Consider the following 20,063-nt stretch of genomic DNA (forward strand, 5'->3'; position numbering starts at 1 on the left):
AATTTATGCTTGTCGCAAGCGTCGCGTGTCTTGATTAAAATTATGTCAGGCGAATTGATTTACAAGAATTTATCTGGAACCGGTGGAAAGTAGTAGGCAGCCAGCAACTGACTCGTTTCGCGTTCGACTTGTGACAAGGAGCACGCCTATGCTCATCGCCATCGATTTCACCGTTGCGCCTCGATGTTCCGTTGCCTCGTCGAGGATCAGTGCCCAGCCTGCGGATGTAATTCGCTCCGGGGTGCAATCAATGCCGAAGCCGTTGGAAATTCCGTGGCTGACAGAGTCGAAGGCGTCGAGCGGACAGGGCTGAGCTCGACCAAGCCCGCCACCATCTCCGTTCGACATCGGGACAAGTTAGATTTGTTCGCCTACGGAAAACAAAAGCTCATCTTTATCTTATTTCTCGATTGTTTCTCCCTCTCTTCGTTTCCTTTGTTGTCCTTTTCCGTTCTCAAACTTTTCCCTCTATTTCCATTGCTTCCCTTTGTTCCGACGTTCTCCAACTCTCTTTCTCCTTTCCCCTATTTCTTGCTGCGTCGAACCTCGGTGTCTATTTCGAACGACGATCCTATTTACGGAATCGTGTCCTCTCTTTTTCCCTCCTTGCTTCAGTTTCTGTCCGTTCGTAGTTTCCGTCTCTTCGTCTTCGCCGCTCCGTCCCCTCTTCCCTTTTTCGCTCGCTCCTTTCACGTTGTCTCGTTTAATGCACTCCTATAGGAAATTACAAGTGAAAACGTTTCGTTAGCAGCGTCTATTTTCCAGCGTCGCTTTTTTGCCTCTGTTGTCTCGCCTCGTTTTTCCTGTTCGCAGCGCGTAAATCGTTAGCGAGCTCGTTAACTTCGTACGATATTTATCGAGGCAGCCTGGCCCGAGATAATGGAATCCCATTGTCTACTTACGAGCGTATTACCCCGCCGCCCCCCCTCCCGTCGACCGATTGCCTCGCGTCGACACCGTTTCTTTCGGCCCATCAATCCACCTTGCCAACTCGAATATATACCTACGTTAATTCGTTCGTCGCGGCTATCTTTCTTTCACTCCGGCTCTCTTTTCACCAGGAGACAATGTTCTTCCTTCGGAAGTCGCTGTTTGAGGTGTTGCCGTCTGTTTCAGATCGAGCAGACTCCCCACCACAAAGTCTGCTCCTGAAGAAATTCATTTCACCCCGAAAAACCCTGAGAGATTACTCGACGGAATAAATTCTCGTTACCTCTGTTCAACGTGAAACGTCGATTTCAGGTTCCAGCTTCGATTTCATAAGGTTTAGCGCGCAGGTTATCGAGCTTTTCACGTAGCTCGTTGATTTGACCAAGCCAGATGGATTCACAGGACGTTCCGAACATTTCGGATCGCCCTTCGACCGAAACTAACGGAACCACCTTGAACGAGAAGACAGCCTAGCGTGTTTAATATTTGCCCACGTTGATATCCTTCGAACCTATGTCGAGAAGAACGTGATTCCTTTGAGTCACATATATCGCACATATCACGCATATAATCGCAATGTCGTTTCCTCTATGCTTTCCTTTCTTTCGTAAACGTAATGACCTACTTCTTCTTATACCCCCACGGGATAATGTTTACTTTCAATTAACTTTCAGCTTCGATTGAAAATTTCACGTGAAAAGAATACCTATTTGTAACATCAACGCGATACACGTTTCGATAAGCGTGACGATATCGATGAAAAAAGTGGAATCATCGTCGATTTTGAAACTCGTAAAACGATTCGAAATGCTGGAAACTTTATTAAAAATGCCCGTATACGTATTAAAACTACCAGTTATATTTTCCCTTCGCTGGAAGCAATTTAAAAATCCTTTTGGACTACGCGTGCGTTGAAACTGAAAAATGGAAAAAATACAACATAAACCGGAAGAGACGTAGAGCCGGGATGAAACGCGTCCACGTTGTTTTTCATTCGTGCGTGTACATTTCAAACGTACGTAGCTGACCAATTAAAACCATAAACACGATTTCACGAGCAAGGGTCGACCGTCGTCCGGCGTGTCGCAATAAGATTTAGACTAATTTTGGCGGTAAATTTCTCGTGCAAACATCTTGAATATCGTTCATCGAAGAAAAAAGAAACAGAACAGAAAAAATAACGCCGCGTTCTAAAAGGTGCATGAAAGTTGCGCGTTCGATCGAATACACGGCCGCGTCACGAACTTTCAAAGCAGTTACTCGAGAAACAATAAATAGTCAACGATTTATAGCGCGTAATTCTGTCGGGTTTCTTCTCAAACTTTCTTGCACCTACGGCGAAGAAGTCTTCTCTTATTGCGAGCGGCCATTTTTCTCGCGTTCAATCCTCTACGTTCTATGTTCGTTTTGTCTTTCGTCGAACGGCCGCCACGAAATTCCCATTGATATTATCCCTTTGAATGGCATCTAGGAAACTTTCGAACGACAGAAATACGAACGGAACAAAACAGAGAGGCAGTTACGATTCATTGGAGCGCGATTGCCTGTATCCTCGTAATCTTCGACTAATTACCTGAGTTTCATAAAGGAAATGGAAACGCACGTTTCTCAAGAATCTGTCTGTTTTTCAGTCTGCACGGGCGTAAGGATAACAGTGGCCTGTATGTCCGGTCGAATAAAACGTATTTAAAAGTTTTTACGACAGCTTTTATTGCTTCAAAGCGAAAAGCTGTTCACGAGCTGTGAAAGGCGCGGCCTCATAAAGTCCGCCATCGTGTAGCGACAGAAAAGGATATGATGTTCCGCTTGAAAGCACACAAAGAGACTTTATTACGATGCCTTCGTCAACAAAGAAATTATTCTTTTAATAATCCACTTAAAAAAACCGTGCAGCTCTTACAGCGAACGCCCTTTCCAAGTACAAGTTCCGGCATAAAGCGCCAACATCGACGAACGTGGCGTGCGACGAAATTTTTCTGGATAAGCTTGGAAATATTCGCGATCGAAAACCTGTTTCGATGGCAGAAATCCCTTCGGGCCGTTTTTGATAAATCATTTCAGCGAAATTTCGCGCAATGGCGGTTTGTGAAGGATCGCCACGATTTTTCATTAAACCGTCATAAAGTCGACCAAAGGTGAATGTGAGCTACGAAGCGGCACGATATATCACCGTTGATTATTGCACAACCGACACACAGAGAGAACACCTATCCCAGAGTTTTCATTGCGTATCGCGTATCTCGTATCGCCTATCGCCTATCGCCTATCGTCTATCGCCTATCGCGAGCCAGCACGCGATATCGTCGCACGAAATTCTACGATTCGATGCAGCGCAATCGATCAACGACTTCCGGTCCGCTTTAGTGCCTGTTACATTTTATGATCGCGCTTATTACTAGCCAGCTAAGGCGGCAAACTTGACGCAAATCTACGAACAGGAAGAATTGAAAGTCTCGTCTCGTCTCATCTCGTCTCGTCTCGTCTCGTCTCGTCTTGTCTCGTCTCGTCGTTAAGGTTCTCGGGATACTCGGCCTCTCTGCGATTGTTACAAATATTACGTGCGTCGTTTCCATCGGTAGAGCGTATCGAGAATTTTACAGAAACGTTAGAATTTCACGCGAGAAACGTGCAGAGATAAAAATGCTCGTTAACTGGTTGCTTTTTGTTGACAAAAAATAATTACATTCGACCGGAGAATAAAGCATATCGAATGATATCGCGGTATCGATCAGCTAATGATGAAAAATTAATGTTCCGCCTGATATATTTATTCTAATTTCTAATTTCGATCGCGTTTTTCCTACGAACGTAAAAAGTCCGGAAAAATATCAGCGTTCGGGAGAAACCTGCATTTTCAACGTTTAAACTTGCAGATTTATTCCCGGGCACGGTAATGCACGCCAGATACTTGTATTCAATTACCGCCTAACTTTTTCACTCGATTCCTGTAACACACTCAATATTTATCTTCTTGAGAAAGTTGCAACTACCTGCTTCTCGAGGATCCAGGCGGGATTATTAGGAATCGTTGCGCGCTGATGCTCCGTACATATCCGAGTTTTAAAGTTTCGCGAGCGTAAACGGTGCCGTTTATATCGCGATTCATATCGGCGACGTATCGATAAACCTGCCATGGAAATTTCATAGTCGGTAGCGAGCAGAATTACAAGCAACATCCATGTATGGTAAAGAGGCGGAATAGAAAAACTTTCTTTTTTGCCGACATAAATACACGCGTTAAAGGCTTGTTTCTTGTCTCCTGATAAATTGTTCCTCCCCATAAGCATAACTATAACTTTGTTCTTTGCTGTTTCCCGCGCTTTCCCACAACCCTTTCAGACAGCTCGATGTAAGATTATTAATGTTCGTAAGATCTGACCCGCGGTGGATTCGAAGACGGCTGGTGGCAACCTAGGCTATTCTATGTACGTATAGTACGAGGTCCGTTTGATAAAGGGGCTCAGAGGCAAGATGGATGAGATGAGATAAGACCGCCTATGTCAGACTCGACGCAACTAAACAGAACGAGCAGAGAGGAAAGAAAAAAAGAAAAAGAAAAAAGACATTGAACCGTCATAGAAAGAACGACGATCCTTCTTCCGAGCACGGAAATGTTCGCGCTCCCAACGGGGTTGAGACTCCCGCCGACGATTTAATTAAAAATAAGGCAACTCGTTAAGTTAACAACAGCGATCTTATAAAAGATCCCGCAGATCCCGGATATCCAGCAGTTGATCTTCTTTGATCAAGCCACGAGAGTGAAACGCGTGTGACATCTTGGTAAAATGCGACGTGATCCTTCGTCGGATCAGACTCGTTTATCTTCTGTATAAAACGGCCGTGAATTCCAAGCAGCCGGCCCACTCGAAAATACCGATCTTTCCAAAGGATTGTGCAAACTTACGAACTCGTGACATACTGCTTAATAAGGAGAAGGATTTCATCCTTCCAATGGTCGCAGACTGAATTCGAAAGAAATATGGCACCAATTTGCAGATCAGTTTACCATTACAGTCACTGTAAGTCACCCGGCCACTTTTTCATTTTGATCGCCGTCGTATCATAGAAGGGTGCGAAGGAAAGTAATTAAGAGACGTCGTCTAGCAGAGACATCGCTTGTATCGGCTCACTGGGTAGGACACTTGCCATTTCGAACAATAAATTCACGTCCAAGGATTGAAATTAAGTTCCTAATACCGGTCTTGCGACAAAAAAGCGAACTTACCTTCGTCCCCGGTTTTCTCATCGAGGTCGTGCTAGGTTTCGCTTTGTCCTACCATTCTTCTTCTCGATGGTTCCGGAAGCGGGCCACTCCGCCCCATTCGCTATATAGATAAGAAGCTTACCGACCGAGGATAATCGAACCGCATTCAATTTTCTATTAGACCTCGGCTCGGTCGTTGCCAGGCCGGAGTCGAAAACCGCATTCGACTCCTTTTTCTGCGAAATCATCGTGGCTCGGGTTGTCCAGACAAGGTCTTGCGCGCTCCATTTTCGAATCGACGGGATAAAATTGGATTTCAGAGGAATGCAACCGAAGAAGTGCATCTTCAGCGTGGTGAATCTGGGAGAAACGGCCGGTTAAGCGGCCGGTTAAGCGGCGCTTAACCCAATTATCGCAAGGAATTTAAGATAATTCAACTCCTCTTTTTTTCCTTTCCTTCTTCCTTTCTTTTTTCTTCTTTTTTTTCTCTCTTTTTTCTCTCAGACGAACCAGTTGGCGGAAGTGGATTTTAAGTCAAGGCGGACTCGTTAACGGCCGCGTTACTTGCAAAACGGCACGAACATGTCGACGATTACTCGGTCTGCCCGATTGTAAAGCACGGTTAAAAGATACCCGCGAGACAGCTCCATCCAATTAATATTTCTCATCTGGGTGCCCGTCTACGGGCAAAGCAAGCTGATTTTCGCTAATCCGATGCATCATTTAGATTTTGCAATCGGGTGACACCCGTCGTGACGCGCAAACCCAATTTCAAGGATGGAACTGGGACGAGCACGCACGGCCCCGCGACACACCGAAGATCAATCGTAAAATTTGCAAGTGAAATGAATGTAAGAGCATGCATGGAAAACGTACGAACGAGTTTCATTTTTAACACCTCGTTTCTTCTCACTCGTTACCATTATTTTTCGTAGTCATCCGCGCCGTTTCTGCTCTACGTTATTTAACGCGTTTTTATGTTTGTGTATTTTTAGCATATAATTTCGTTCTTGCAATCCTTTTGTCTTCTTGAAGCTATCACTTCGCTAATCGTTACGGTTAGGAAACTGTAGGAAAACAAATTGACGTAGACATACGAATTGCAAAACTACTAAAATTCTTCTCGGAAAATGTTAGCGACAAGACCAGGAAGTCAAATAAACCGTGATTGTCTTTGACTTTCTGCTTCGAATTAACAGTTGGAAAGTTCGGATACAAGCCGCTCGGAATATACTTTCAACGTGTACATACATATATGGAATGTTTTCATAGAGTACAAGCGAAGAACCAGCCCCGACGAGCTGAAACTTTGACGGTCAGAATTACGTGTAGCAGAGAACGTGGTAATGTCGCTCTATCGTCGATCGTCTATCGAGCGACACGCTGGTCGTGTTCGTACAAAATTATGCGACACACAGATCTCAAATCTGCACGTTGACGTTACAACACTTGAGCTCTAATTTATCAATCACCTTGTCTCTAATTCGCTATACGACGACAACGAGAATTAAAATTACAGTAGTGCCCGGATATATGGCCAGTAGAGACGTACGAGAACTCGAAAATTCCGGGTACCCGATACTCATGTCAGGTTCGAGTTGTTCGTTATCAGGGTCGGGTTTTTAGAAATTTGAAGGATCGTATATAGGGATAAAATTTGTTGAACATGACCGTTAGAAGTGTCCGTTGCGAATTCTCAAGTAAATGGCGATCGGCCAGGTCCAACCGATCGGTTGATATCGCGAACCTTGAATGAATTAACACTCAAGGTGGAGGTAAATTGAATATATCGAGTGTTAGTATAGTTTGGCACTTTATTTGCACTTTTAGTTACAAGAAGAGTTCTGATCACGACGGTTGTACGATCTACGATTCAGACTGAATACTATATAGTTTTACACGAACGGTACGACGCTCTGATGAAGACTGCCCCCGGATGTTGTTGTTCCCCCACCAGCAGTTGCGTCTCGTCCGTACATCGTGACTTTCCGTCCCTGGGTTTTCCCCGGAGTACCTGTACTCTCGAGGATGCATATCCTTGAAAATATTTACAGCTCGGGAAGACAGGCAAAATGGAGATGCGCTGCCCGAGTCATAAACTGACGGCCATTCCAAATCCCGAACAGTGTCCACAAAAAAAAAAAACTGTATCTGATGCACTCTGATTTTAATTTTCGTACTACATATCACGTACTATGCACTGTCCGTGATCGATTTGAGGTGTAGTAGTAGTTAGTAAGTTTTTTGTGACAATTGTAGTTGCTGGCGTTAGTGCGCTACTACTGGTGTAGAGGCCGAGATAGGTTCTACTGCGGGTGTAGATGTCGCTGTTGGGATATACTGCTGCATTTTCTTCTCATTTTTGTATCGCCGAAGAAAAATCGGACTACGGTCGGCGGGATTTGAACCCGGGTCCCGAACGTTCGTAATCTAAGGCGCGAACCACTGCGCTGCCGTCGTCCGGTGATATTTGCTGTCGAGTGCCGCCACAGATTTTTCAAACTTGTTAGAATCTGCAGCCGATCGAAAGAGTTGCTGACTCGATCCGAGTATCAAGTACCCGAAATGTTCGGGTTCTCGTACATCTCTACTGACTACGAGTTGTCCCCACCAATGTCTGGAACTGCTCGCTGGAAGAAGGCCTCGGCGTCAGATACGATCCGTATCGATGTAATTCAATCCGGTATCAAATTACCGGAATAAAAAAGGTATAATTTTTTCAGTTTTTATTATATCGTATTTATATGTCGGAGATGAAAGGAAAGCCGAAGCCGTTCCTTGGAAATTTTGGGAACATCCTCTAGTAATCTAGCCTGGATTTTATCATAGCTGTAATTGTTCGAGATTTGTGATATCAAGATTGGGTTCGAGGTGACAATTGGTCGCCGAACGTAGCCACGGTCACGGGATGTACGTTTTGCCTAACGGAGGTCTGGAGTGGTTGTATGGGTTTTCCGAGAAATGTGGTTGTGGCGGCATGCGGCCTCGGGAGCGGGCCTAGCCACGTGTGATACAGTGGGTCATACATTGTATTACTAATCAAACTGCAGGCAGAAACCGCCTAACAACGGCGTTTGGAACTTTCTCGATGCTTCCAACGAGTCTGCCTAGCAACGGCGTTTGAAACCTTCTCGATGCTTCCAAACGGGCATAGAAAAACAAATGCAATCGTACAGCGAGAAAAATCTCGACGAGGCTGGCATTCTTGCGACTGCTTTGGAGAGTGACACGTCGTGTTTCTGTGCTTAAAATCAGTCTACGCTTAGTAAAGAGTCATCCCGTTGGCCGTGGATTCGTTTGAACTCAAAAATATTGTTAATAGCGTTCGTTAAACTTATTGTTCGTAAATCATACTATTCATTGAACTTACTATTCGTTAAACTTATTATTCATTAGACTTATTATTTGTTAGACTTATTATTCGTTCAACTTATTATCCACTAACTTTATTATTTGTTAAGCTTATTATTCACTAGACTTATTATTTGTTAATCTTTGTAGTAGACTTGTGTATACGTGTAAATATAATCTCGGTTGTGTAAAACAATGGTTAATTCACGTGAAGAGTTGTTACGCGCCCAAAATTCCAACCATACCCCGACATATATAATAAATATAATTATTAAATATACATATGTCGAGTTCTCATTAGGGTTAGGGGCGTATAACGAATCTTCATTTGATATTAGCCATCGTTGTTGTACAATAGAGATAATATTTACCGGTATAAATATGGTTATTACTGAATTTGACAAATTACCGTGATGATTAGACACTCGAGATGCTAATGACAATGATCTTAGGTTCGATAACGAATCCACGGTCAACAGGATAACTCTTTGTTAAAACGTAGAGTATATTTTGAAACACAAACACGTTCGCTAGGACGCTCGGTATATTAACTGCTCGTTAAAACGATGTGTAACTCTCCAAGGAGATCGCACGAAAAAAAAAGGAGACTGACTGAGACTCTCCCCTCCTTACGATCGCGTTCGTTTGTTTTACATTGGTCGAGGGATACCGACAAAATTCCAATCGCCGTTGCTAGGCAGTTTCGCGTAGCGTCGACATTGTTCCTGCCCGAAGTTTGATTACTAATACAATGTGTGTATCTTACGATATTGATACTCTGAGGCAAAACCACACGTGGCTTGATTGATCCTCGAGCCCGTATGCCGTTACAACTATATTTTTAAGGAGACCTATACAACTACTCCATACCACTGTTAGGTAAAAACGTCCATCCCGTGACCGTGGCTATGTTTAGCGACCAGTTGTGTCATCTCGAGCCCAAGCCCACTGTCACAAATCTCAGGCAAACATAATCGGATTCAATCATAAACAACTACTTCTAGGTTTTATTATTTAAGTACAGCTATAATAAAAAGTCTAGACTAAAGTATTAAAATTTCCGGATCTAGCAAATTCCTAAGTAACTGTACGTACATAAGGAATGCGTAAGCAATGTAGAGCAGTACCTCCCTTGCCTCTGAGCCGTCCTCTTGTTAGTCCTCTTTCCAGTAAGGCATAATACTTGGTAACACTTTTTTAAATATGTTGTCGAGGGAGAGAAAGCACGATTCTGAACAACTTTTTCCTTTTCCTAAATACATATAACCGACTAAGCGGTATCGCTTAGTTACCGCGATATTCGCAAGAAACTGTCGACAGCACACAGTAAATTCCGCGTATAATTGTGCGGCGTCTATGACAACGCATGCATCAGTGGTGGTTGTCGGTCGCTTATCTTTCGTTTATAAACGACAAGCGCGCGATGTTGATGGCCCCGTGCACGATCATAACTTATAACCCTCGATGAAAAGTGAATATCATCGATATGTTGGGTTTACGTTTGGGTTAGATTTTTCAATCAGGTGGCCGCAGCGAGGAAGGAATGCCAAACGGGAAATACGGCACACGAATTTCATTCGGGGCCGAGGTGAAAATAGCGTGACTGAAGGACGACAGGATAACAGAGGCACGTCAGAGCACGCCGTTGATATTATACCCGTGTCGTGTGTCACGTTATCAGGGAACGTACATGTTATCGTAATAATGTCGGCCAGGTTAGAATGCTTTGTCGAGTGTTGTATGGGTAACTGTACACCGCAATATTGATATCGCATCATTTCACGGCACGGAGACGCGTTCAAAGGCCGAGCGGGATTTGTAATGCATGGAATGGGCCGGCACCCATACTCCGGATCTCCTCCGTTGAAATTCAATTCTCGTTAACTTACCGTGCTGCAATTGCAACGCAATACAACCGTCGACCTGATAAATATGACTAGCCTCTCTCTCACCCCAATTTTGATCAGACACATCTGGATTTTATCAAAATTTCCTTTACCATAGGATACGTATTGGGCAGAGATCCATTTTTCTTTAGAGTGCTTTCTATTTTGCCATTCAAATCTATAATCTAGTAAAATGTTTTCTCTACTTTTCGTTCGTGTTTCACTTTAAGTGATGTTCGGCAATATTGAACATATTAATCGGCATAAGTTACCATACCGATGAAACTTTACTCGAGATTGTAACTGGTGAGTTCTCTTTGGAATTCCTCTAATTCGATGTCTTTTCTTTTCTTCTTTTTCACTCGAACGATTCATCTTAACATACTTCAAATTAAATTCGATAGGAGCTTCGGTTTAAATTTCGAAATCCAGGTTATTGGCAGAATTTGTAGAATTGTACTTCTTCTGTCACAAAGACGCTTCGTGTTTCCATAAAGAGGATTTGTTTCAGCGCACTCACTGCTGATTGATCATCGCGGTGAAAACAGGATGGAAAAGCATAATACGTCGACAAATACGTCGTTATTTTCTAGTTGATGGTTCAACAAAAACGTAGCTTCAATCTTCTAATTAACGTTGCTTGTACAAAACGTTTGGAATCAAAGTGATGTATACAATGGTACCAGTACACCTTATTTCGAGTCCCGAGTATACAAAGACATAATTTTAACTTCACGTCGCGTCTTTTAATTAACGCGAGTCATACACAACGTTTCGGATGCGAGAGTGTTGGTTCGTACAGCAACAAAGGTTGTACGAATATCGTGGTTTACACGGGGAAAGAATTTACGTTATTTTCTGGAAAATGTAATTTATTAAAGAATACCTACATTTTTAAAAACAGTACATATCGTACTACTAAAATCTACAAATTTCCCGAGCAATCTATTAAGTTTACCAGCTTTCTAATTTTTAGAAAATACAAACGTTAGCTTTTATAATTGTTCAACGGTTCGTTTCGTTGTACGACAGAACCGGTGAAAGCTCGTGAAAATAGTTCATTTTCCCGCTGTGAAACAACCAATTTATTTGATTACGCGCTGTAACTATTCTTTGATATAAACATCAATTCTCATTTCTTTATAAAATTTCTAATACGACAATTTTAATTCACGCTTTCATAGCGATACATATCGTTCTTGATCTCATATTCCTCCCGATTATCGAATTGTGCGACCAGCGCTGTGATGGAAATTGAAATATTAATTTACTGAATATTTAACGTAATAGTTTAATTGCACATTACAAAGCATTATCGTTCCCGTACAATTATCATTCGACGTCATTAATCGACAGCTGGGTAAGTAAATAAATCATCTCATAATGAAAATTGTAATTACGATCCATATTTAAATTAGTCATCTGTCAAATATGAAACTTATCATATAATCATTCCACGTGTGATAAACGAAATGAATTTTTTTTTAATCTCAATATCAGATTCATTAATAGGTTTATTCATTTTTTAACGAATGTTATATATATTATATCGAGCGGACGTTTAAACGAATAATTATAGCGAATAAACATTGCAATAGAAGAAAAATGACCAATATCAGAGCAATTAAGAAAAGAAACTGCAACGTTTACTTACCCTTGCTTCATTTATTTTCTAACTTTTTCAAATGTTTCAAACGCCGACCAAAAACAATTTATAAAATATAAAGATCGGCAAACGCGCACGCCGAACGACAAACTCCCTTTAACGACAAATTTTACAGTAATGAAATAGGGTAATGATCACAATGTACTTGATAAAATACACACACGCACACACACGCACACACACGCACACACACGCACACACACGCACACAGAAACATATACGTATATAAAAGCACATAAATATAACGCGTTCAAAGAAAAGCAGACAAATTTATTACTCGATCTATCATAATTTTCATTAAGATGTTTCAAGCGGCACTTAGTAAACGATACGATAACGCGATTAGATATCTTTATCTCTCAAGTGAACAAAACGATGTATATTAAATAAAGTTAGAGACAGTATGGAATATCTAGTTCACTCGTTTTCTGGCTGGTCGTCTAGTCTAGGATGCTTGACATCTTCTGGTTCAATAAACTGAGACCATCGCAAACAATGAACAGGAAGCGCCTAAGGCTGACACCCAAACTTCATTCAGTGCTCGATGTTTGAGTCGAGCTCAGTTTGTACTAGGTCAGGAGCGTTGATTTGACTTGTAAAGTATATTTCAACAAATATCAATACATTTCATGCGTATCATGGAAAATGCGAATACATGACTTAAAAAACGCTTGAGAAATCATTTGCTTCGTATGTGTATGTGTGTGCGTGTGTGCGCGCGCGCGTGTACTTGGCATGTTTATCGTACGTCTCAATCTAGGCCGATTCTTCCGTATAGTACAGTGAAAATTGATTTTGAAACGACCTATTTTATGATTATCCTAATTTATCGAATGAATCATGAACACATGCGATGTATCTGATCCGATGTATCGCGGTTGCGCGCTTTGTCAGCGGGCGAATCGTGCGAATGTACGTGTAGCTTATGTGCGTGGAAATGTGATTCGTAGCTGAAGCCTTCGTCACAAATATCGCATTTGTAACGGTACAATTTCCATATTTCGTTCGGATAATGCTCCAACTTGTTGTGATGATGAAACTTGTACATTCCTTGAAACGACTTACCACATACTGTGCATAAAAAATCTTTGCCCTTGTAATAATACATGTTATGCTCGACAAAACGTTCGTAGGATTCGAATAACAAATGGCATATATTACAGATTGGTGTTTTATCTTTCAAACCGCAATCGGAATTCAGCACCAGTCTAGGATTCTGCCCAATATGAAAGTGTCGTTCGTGAATTTGAACTTTCGATTTCTTAACAAATCCTTGATTACAGAACTTACAAAAGAATTTGTAGTTCACCGAGCACGAAGGCGTATGAGTAGCAAGCATGTGAAGCTGTAATAATCTTTTAGTGGAAAACATCGTGTTACAAACGTTACACTTTTTGGTGGCTGTTTGACAATAGGTGCGCTCGTGTATGCACAAATTTTGAAATGTTCGGAATTGTGTCCCACAAGTAGTGCAAGGAAACTTTGTTCCGTTCATCTTGTCCGCTTGGTAACCCTTCACGCATGCTATCCCATTAAGTAGCCTTTTGTTCTTTGCAGCTGTATCGAATGACGAAGAGAAAGTATCATTCGTAATAAGCGTACTCGGAGCCAAATAATTTTCCAAAGGTCTTGTCATCCCATCCGGGACATCCAACATTTGTTCCAAATCAGGCGACTGTACTATGCCGAGTTCCATGTCACTTGGTTCTTTCAAGGACCGAGACAGATGGTTTACACGAGGTACACGTCGTTTATGTATTGAGACTTTCATTCGACGGCATACATTCTCATGCTGTTTCAAACATGAGTATAGCCAAAATCGTTTGCGACAACCTTGGCATTTGTGTTGTTTCTTGAATGCGTTGCAATTTACTTCAACATCAACCGGCAGAACGTCCTTTTTTGATCTTATGGTCTTCAAACAATGCAATATCATGTGCCGCTTCAACAATGCCGACGTGTCAAACTTCTCATAACACACGCAACATTCCCTTCGTTTAAACACAATATGCTGACGTAGATAGTGAGTTAGTAACTTATTCATGGACGTGTAACGCGCGTTGCATATGCTCGACATGTAAATCGCATGGGACAATTTCACGTGCTCGCGCAGGTTCTCCTTCAAAGAAAACGATTTTTTACAAATATGACATTGAAATATTTTCTGCTGATTGACCTTAGAGTTATTCTTAAACTCAACCGATTCTTCTTGAGGTACGATTGATCTATCAACGAAAGATTTTACAAATTCATTGAATCGCTTTGACGCAATCGTGCCAGCTTCCAAAGGTAAGTTACCTGTCGAGCTTGTCTCACGAAAACCTTCAAATTGCTCCTTCACATTTTTCGATACTGCTTGTTTGAAACCGTCTTCGTTTTCCTTTTCCTTTTCCTTTTCCTTTTCGTCTTTGTCTCCGTTCGACACAAAACTAATAGGCTCCAAGAATTTGTCGCATTTCTCCAAACGGACCACACATTCTTTACACTTAGCTTCAGGTGCAGATCTTTCACTTTGGTTAAACGGATAGCGGGACTTGTTTCTTTTAAAAGATTGTCTTGATCTTCCAAAGGTCTCAAACTCCAATAAATCGTAAAAATCATATAAAGAAGAAGAACATCTTTTTACTGGCCTAAGGTTGTAAGAAATATTGTGCGAGGTATTAGAGCCTTCAGATTCAGCTTCTATTTCGTTACTTAATAAAGATATCATTGTTTTGGAATTCACATGAATTTTAACAAATGGTCTTTTCCTAACAGGAGATTCGATTCGCTTAACAGAAGTAGACATCTGGATAACTTCTGAAGCCGTTGATGTCTTGTTACTAAATGTCTCGAGCGTTGAAGTCGGAATAATAGTCGCAGTAACAGGAATATTCTCCGTATCGATAACTTCTTCCGGGCTAACCCATTTGTCATCCGGTTTCTCTTTGTACAGCGATATAAAGTCTGTAAGGACGGTCTGTTTCATTCTTTTCGAAGGTGTACCATACGAATCGTTTAACCATTTCGGATGCGTAGACTTGATCTTGCTGCTCGAACCCTTGGTGGGTGTATTGTTTGAACTATTAGATAGTTTCAAAGATATATTTATCGAGCTATTTACGCTCTTTGGGGAGGAACTGTGTGAAGTATTTGATTCTGCCATGACTATATCATCCGAATGATTCGACTTTCCTAACGATTCAGGAGATGTTTTCGTAATTTTGCTTTCACCAGGAAATATCGCGTTCCCATGCATATGGAATAAATGAGATTGGACATGTCTTTTATAGGAAAACCTTCGGTTACAAAAATTACATCTATATCCAGGCCATTGTTTCGTACAACATCGCGTCTTTAAATGACGCATCAACGTAATATGCATATTGAAGATCGCAGTGCAATTATTACACTTGAATACATTACAGCTATATAATTTATTATGCAGTTCCAATAAATGTTTAGTTTGAAAAGTTAACAAACAAACATTGCAACTTATTCTGTTGTTTGAAGGTACTTTATGTTTACTTTTTCGTTTATCAGCATCCGATTTGTTATTTTCTAAGTATGTACTCTCTTGAGGAAACGCGGATTCTCTATTTCTACAATAAACGCCATCCGAAGATTCACCTTCACTCTTCGCTGTCTCATTTTCATTCTCTGTATTCGTATCAACTGGTGATAAATCATCGCAGATCTCTGGATCGATTGGCTCTTCCTTTATTCTTATTGCATATTTAGAAGGCTGAAAAAAATATACAAACCTAATGTAACATCCTAAAAAACGGAAAATCTATGAAACAGTCCTAGTCTAGTAATTGAAGTCAATCGTGTCATGAATATCATGGGTAGGATAAAAAGCTACGTATAGAGCCACTGCACTAGGTACTAGAAAGAACGGTTTACGACGTCATGTTTATGAGTCAGCCAGGTTCTACCATTAAAAACATGAAATACATAACTGCACAAATCCAGAATACTACATACATAACAATAGAGGTGAAAATTTTGTATAGATTTACGGTTCCATTAGAATTACTAAGAAACTTTTCCTCAACTCCTAACATTTACCATGGGACAGGGCCGATCGATATTTTCAAACTAGTGTGTAGTGAAGTCGACTATATTATTCAACTATCAACTATATTCAAATGTAAGAAAAATCAGATTCGCAAACGATACTTTCAGCATGGTTGTTTAACGTTATTTCATGAATATATTCTTCCCGGTAGCAAATTAGTACAAAGCAACGAGCGGTCCTTCTACGTATTTAGCAAATTGTATATTATAAATGAGAAATAAAATGTACGACAGAGTAACAAACACCATGCAGAACTCTAAAAATTCCATATCATTTGAAAATATAAAGAAACAACTCAAGATGTTTACAAAAATCACCATGAATTGTTTAAAATAGAAATATTTGTATCCAATTCGGTGGAAAATATCTAAATAAATATGGTTTTTGTTCTTTTATGATGTATGTTGGCTTGCACCGATGCAGAAAATAATATATTTTCTTAATTGATAAGCAAAGCCATTGTGTATATATTGAGTATATATTGATATATTGATGTCATTTCATGAGACTTTGGAGTCGATGCAATCATTACAATCATTACAATACGTTTCAGCGTGTACATGCTGCTCAACGAACTTTCTACGCTAGACTATACTAGAACTACTGTCCCAATGCTGTTCGGACAGTAAGGGACATATGCAAAATTCCACCCTTTCACTATGTTGCCAATTTGTATAAGAATATATCTGTGCCTCGTTATAACTGTTTGCGGAAAAATTTTCTATATGAACTCATAGCAGCAATATCGTTCATAACGCATGCGCAAAATTAAACCTGGGCATAAGGATACACGGACGTAGCGTTAAAACGGACATACGTTTCACAGTAATTTCGTACGTACGTAGAAGTCACAGCATACGAGCGTTGCTTGTTTTGCAGAGTTGGCGGAATTACTCACGTACTATCAGAGCGTTGGCACGCAGATGGTCGAAACGATAAAATTCCATTTCTCAAAAATAGCGATTGTTCTTGACTGTGGCGTAAACCATGCCTAACAGAACCTTCGGCATCTTGTGTTGCAAAACTCAAAAAATATCTCTTTTTAATCTGAACCGACATCGAAGTGCGTTAAAAACTGTAAATAATTTGATTTATACAAATATATAACAAAGGAACTTTTTTGCAATAACAAATGATTTATAATAAACAAATCTAAAAATCTTTGAACAAAATAGAAAAGTTTTCATTCCGATCCAACTATTCGCTATAGAATAATCGCTGGACATACATAAAAAATACGTACTCATCGAACTGATAACGAATAACGAACGATACGTTCGTGTGACCTGCTCTATTTAAGGTTATACAATACAGAACATGCCTCAGCTGAATCCAATGCCCGTACTAACATAAATACATCAGTGAAAAGGTAACGGACGCTGCCAGTGACGGACGTTCCTGGTACATGTGTGAGTTTTAATCTATTATACGGCAATATATTTTTTACAACATACGTTGTTTCAACGCTCGTATGCTTCAACGCATTAATATGATAAAAATCTTATCTGTAACATGCATCTTTTTTATTAATTCACTTGGTATCATACGAATAAATAGATAACATTTCACGATACATCAGTGATTTACATTAATATTACATAAAACATATTTTTATATATGTATAAATATCAATTTTATATTCTACAAGCCTAGGAAAATTAATAACTAATAATAGGAACACAAATGGCAAACATAATCAGTATACTAAATATTAAAATATTAACATACTAATGAAAATCATTTGTAATTCAATATTCCTATTTTTATAAAATAAAATATGTAAATGAAATTTAATTGCAAAATAATGGCATTCGTATAAACTTATTATTCTACAACGCGGCAATTAAATATTATATTGATAATAATAATAAGCAAGGTTGCATCGATGATAGGCTTTCTGCATCACTTTAGTATTTTTAATCCACGTATTATTATTGAGCCATAATATATAAACCATAGATGCAAGAGATCATAGCTCGTTGGCCAAAGTAATCTTACAATTGACAGATACATTATATAAAATTTTATGTACCATGATGGGAAATTCTTTCTAATTCTTTCTAATTCAACAATTAAATTTCATTTCTATTACAAATCACATGTTTGCGTCACAACGGCCAAAGAAGCAAGTCTTACTTTGTCATATTGAAATAGTTAAAGAAAGTGGTACATAAACATTAGCTTAATATGTTATATTAACCAAAATTTATAGAAACAAAATATATTATTCAGTACGGTCAAAGTTCTCTTATCGAATGATGTTTCAAAAGGTACTTACATCTATTTTGCTGCCCAATTTTATATCCATGAAGATTGCATCAACAGGGCGTGCGTAAACTAACACTCGAGCCATTTGCTTTATGAAATTATTATTATTATTAGACAAACTGCTTACCTGTGCACAAAGAAAATCTATGATTAGTGAGTAGTAGACTTTAATAATATCATCAAAGAAACAATTCACGTTTTCCTTAAAATATGTCATAACTGCACAATAACAGTAGCAACTTGTAAATGAATATAGATATTGTATGAAATACAGTTATCAAATATATGTTTAACAAAACTGTAATTATTTGATAAAAAGTCGTGAAATCAATGAGAAGCAGAAGACAATGGAAAATATTTCAGGTTAACGTGTCATGTATAATCTTAAAAGTTGTTTACACTCTCTTATTATTCACTTGTACTCAGTACATGTTTTCCTTTGTTAATAGTTCGCGTCAAAATAGAACCTAATTTTTTTTATGCACATATAAACATGCACAGAGAGAGAAAATACCACTCAAACTCGGACACCACCATAAGCAGCGCTATGGACATGAAAATGGCATCCTTCACTAGCAACAAACATTCCGCTCAGTTCAGACAGGTTCTGATCATTATCGGTAAGGAAGTAACCTTGAAAATATATTTATGGAGAGAAAGTGTACAATAAAGAATCTTATATTATTTATAATACATCATTCTTCAACAGTTTACTACTAGTTTCATCTAATTTTACCTAATCCATTTTATAAATTACATTTTAATTACGAAACAGTATCATATGGTACGTTTACACGTAACGGTAAATCAAAAATTGATTCATAAAGCTACAGCGCATGCGTGTTATTAAGTAGATTTTCTGACTAACCTCACGTTATGTCCAATACAATTTTCTTGTTCACGTTTCTATATAAACTCACGTTATATACGTATGTATATCTGTGCATCTAAGAACCAACACCAACACACGTCAATGAATATCTGATTATTCCTGCATCATAAGCAGGAATCATCATAAGTAAGCATCGCATTCGTATACACAGGTTTGGAAACTCCAGTAGAGGAGCTAATGCTCTTAATATTCGGAAGTGTGTTTTACAAATCGGCCGTTAGTGATAGCGCTGGCATCGATTTGTTAACACTCTCGTCTGCCTTATCACTGAAGGTAAAGAATATAAACTGAACTGCTTTTCATAATTTTCATCAATATACTTAAAGTAAACATACAGTATTTCATGTGATACAGAAGAATGTTGTTTAAATAATTGTAATTTTACATAATACAATAGAGTTTAGTTATAAACACGATCGTGCTGCTGGCACAAGAAGCGCTGCACGACGATGTCTAACAAATCGATTGAAGTACCTTACTTGAGAAATATTTTCTGGCCCGTAGGAGTCTTACCCACTCTAATGGAATTCTTAAATTTGTGTATACGAACATGGCAAATATGTGCATACATAACATGCGCGCTCACACATACACACACACGCACACGTATTTATTGTTGGCTCTGTCAAAGGCTTATGAAATATCACTGGTTGTTAAAATATCTGTCAAAATATCTGCTTTATACTCTAACGTTAAGGATGAGAATCGTATTGCTCAGGAAATTAAAATGTGGTTAAAGAAATGATTATCTGAAACCGATGGACCGTCAATTTTTGCGGTCGGTAAATTACCGACAACATATTTAT

The 20,063-nt window shown here is 39.5% G+C and overlaps 1 protein-coding gene across 3 annotated transcripts; it reads right to left on the reverse strand.

The window, feature by feature from the left end:
* Positions 1-12,220: 12,220 nt before the first annotated feature.
* LOC138183215 (zinc finger protein 699) lies at positions 12,221-18,977 on the reverse strand. Of its 3 annotated transcripts, none has more exons than XM_069119889.1 (3): positions 18,880-18,977; positions 18,376-18,492; positions 12,221-15,761 (listed from the first exon to the last, which is right to left on the reverse strand). In XM_069119889.1, exons 2-3 carry the CDS (start codon positions 18,448-18,450, stop codon positions 12,876-12,878), a joined length of 2,961 nt encoding a protein of 986 aa, XP_068975990.1. In that variant the 5' UTR covers positions 18,451-18,492; positions 18,880-18,977; the 3' UTR covers positions 12,221-12,875. The 3 variants fall into 3 exon arrangements, with proteins under 3 accessions (XP_068975990.1, XP_068976000.1, XP_068975998.1); XM_069119899.1 differs by having other exon boundaries at positions 18,782-18,918; XM_069119897.1 differs by having other exon boundaries at positions 18,767-18,902.
* Between the last annotated feature and the right edge of the window lie 1,086 nt (positions 18,978-20,063).

The sequence above is a fragment of the Bombus flavifrons genome, chromosome 1, assembly GCF_040668555.2.
Source record: "Bombus flavifrons isolate JBK064 chromosome 1, iyBomFlav1_principal, whole genome shotgun sequence".
Lineage (NCBI taxonomy): Eukaryota > Metazoa > Arthropoda > Insecta > Hymenoptera > Apidae > Bombus > Bombus flavifrons.

Bases quoted from the DNA above. Each gene is read 5' to 3' on its own strand.
- LOC138183215 (XM_069119889.1), bottom strand. From the start codon at position 18,450: ATGGCTCGAGTGTTAGTTTACGCACGCCCTGTTGATGCAATCTTCATG. The intron at 15,762-18,375 runs GTAAGTACCTTT...TATTTTTTTCAG, and splicing joins AATTGGGCAGCAAAATAGAT to CCTTCTAAATATGCAATAAG.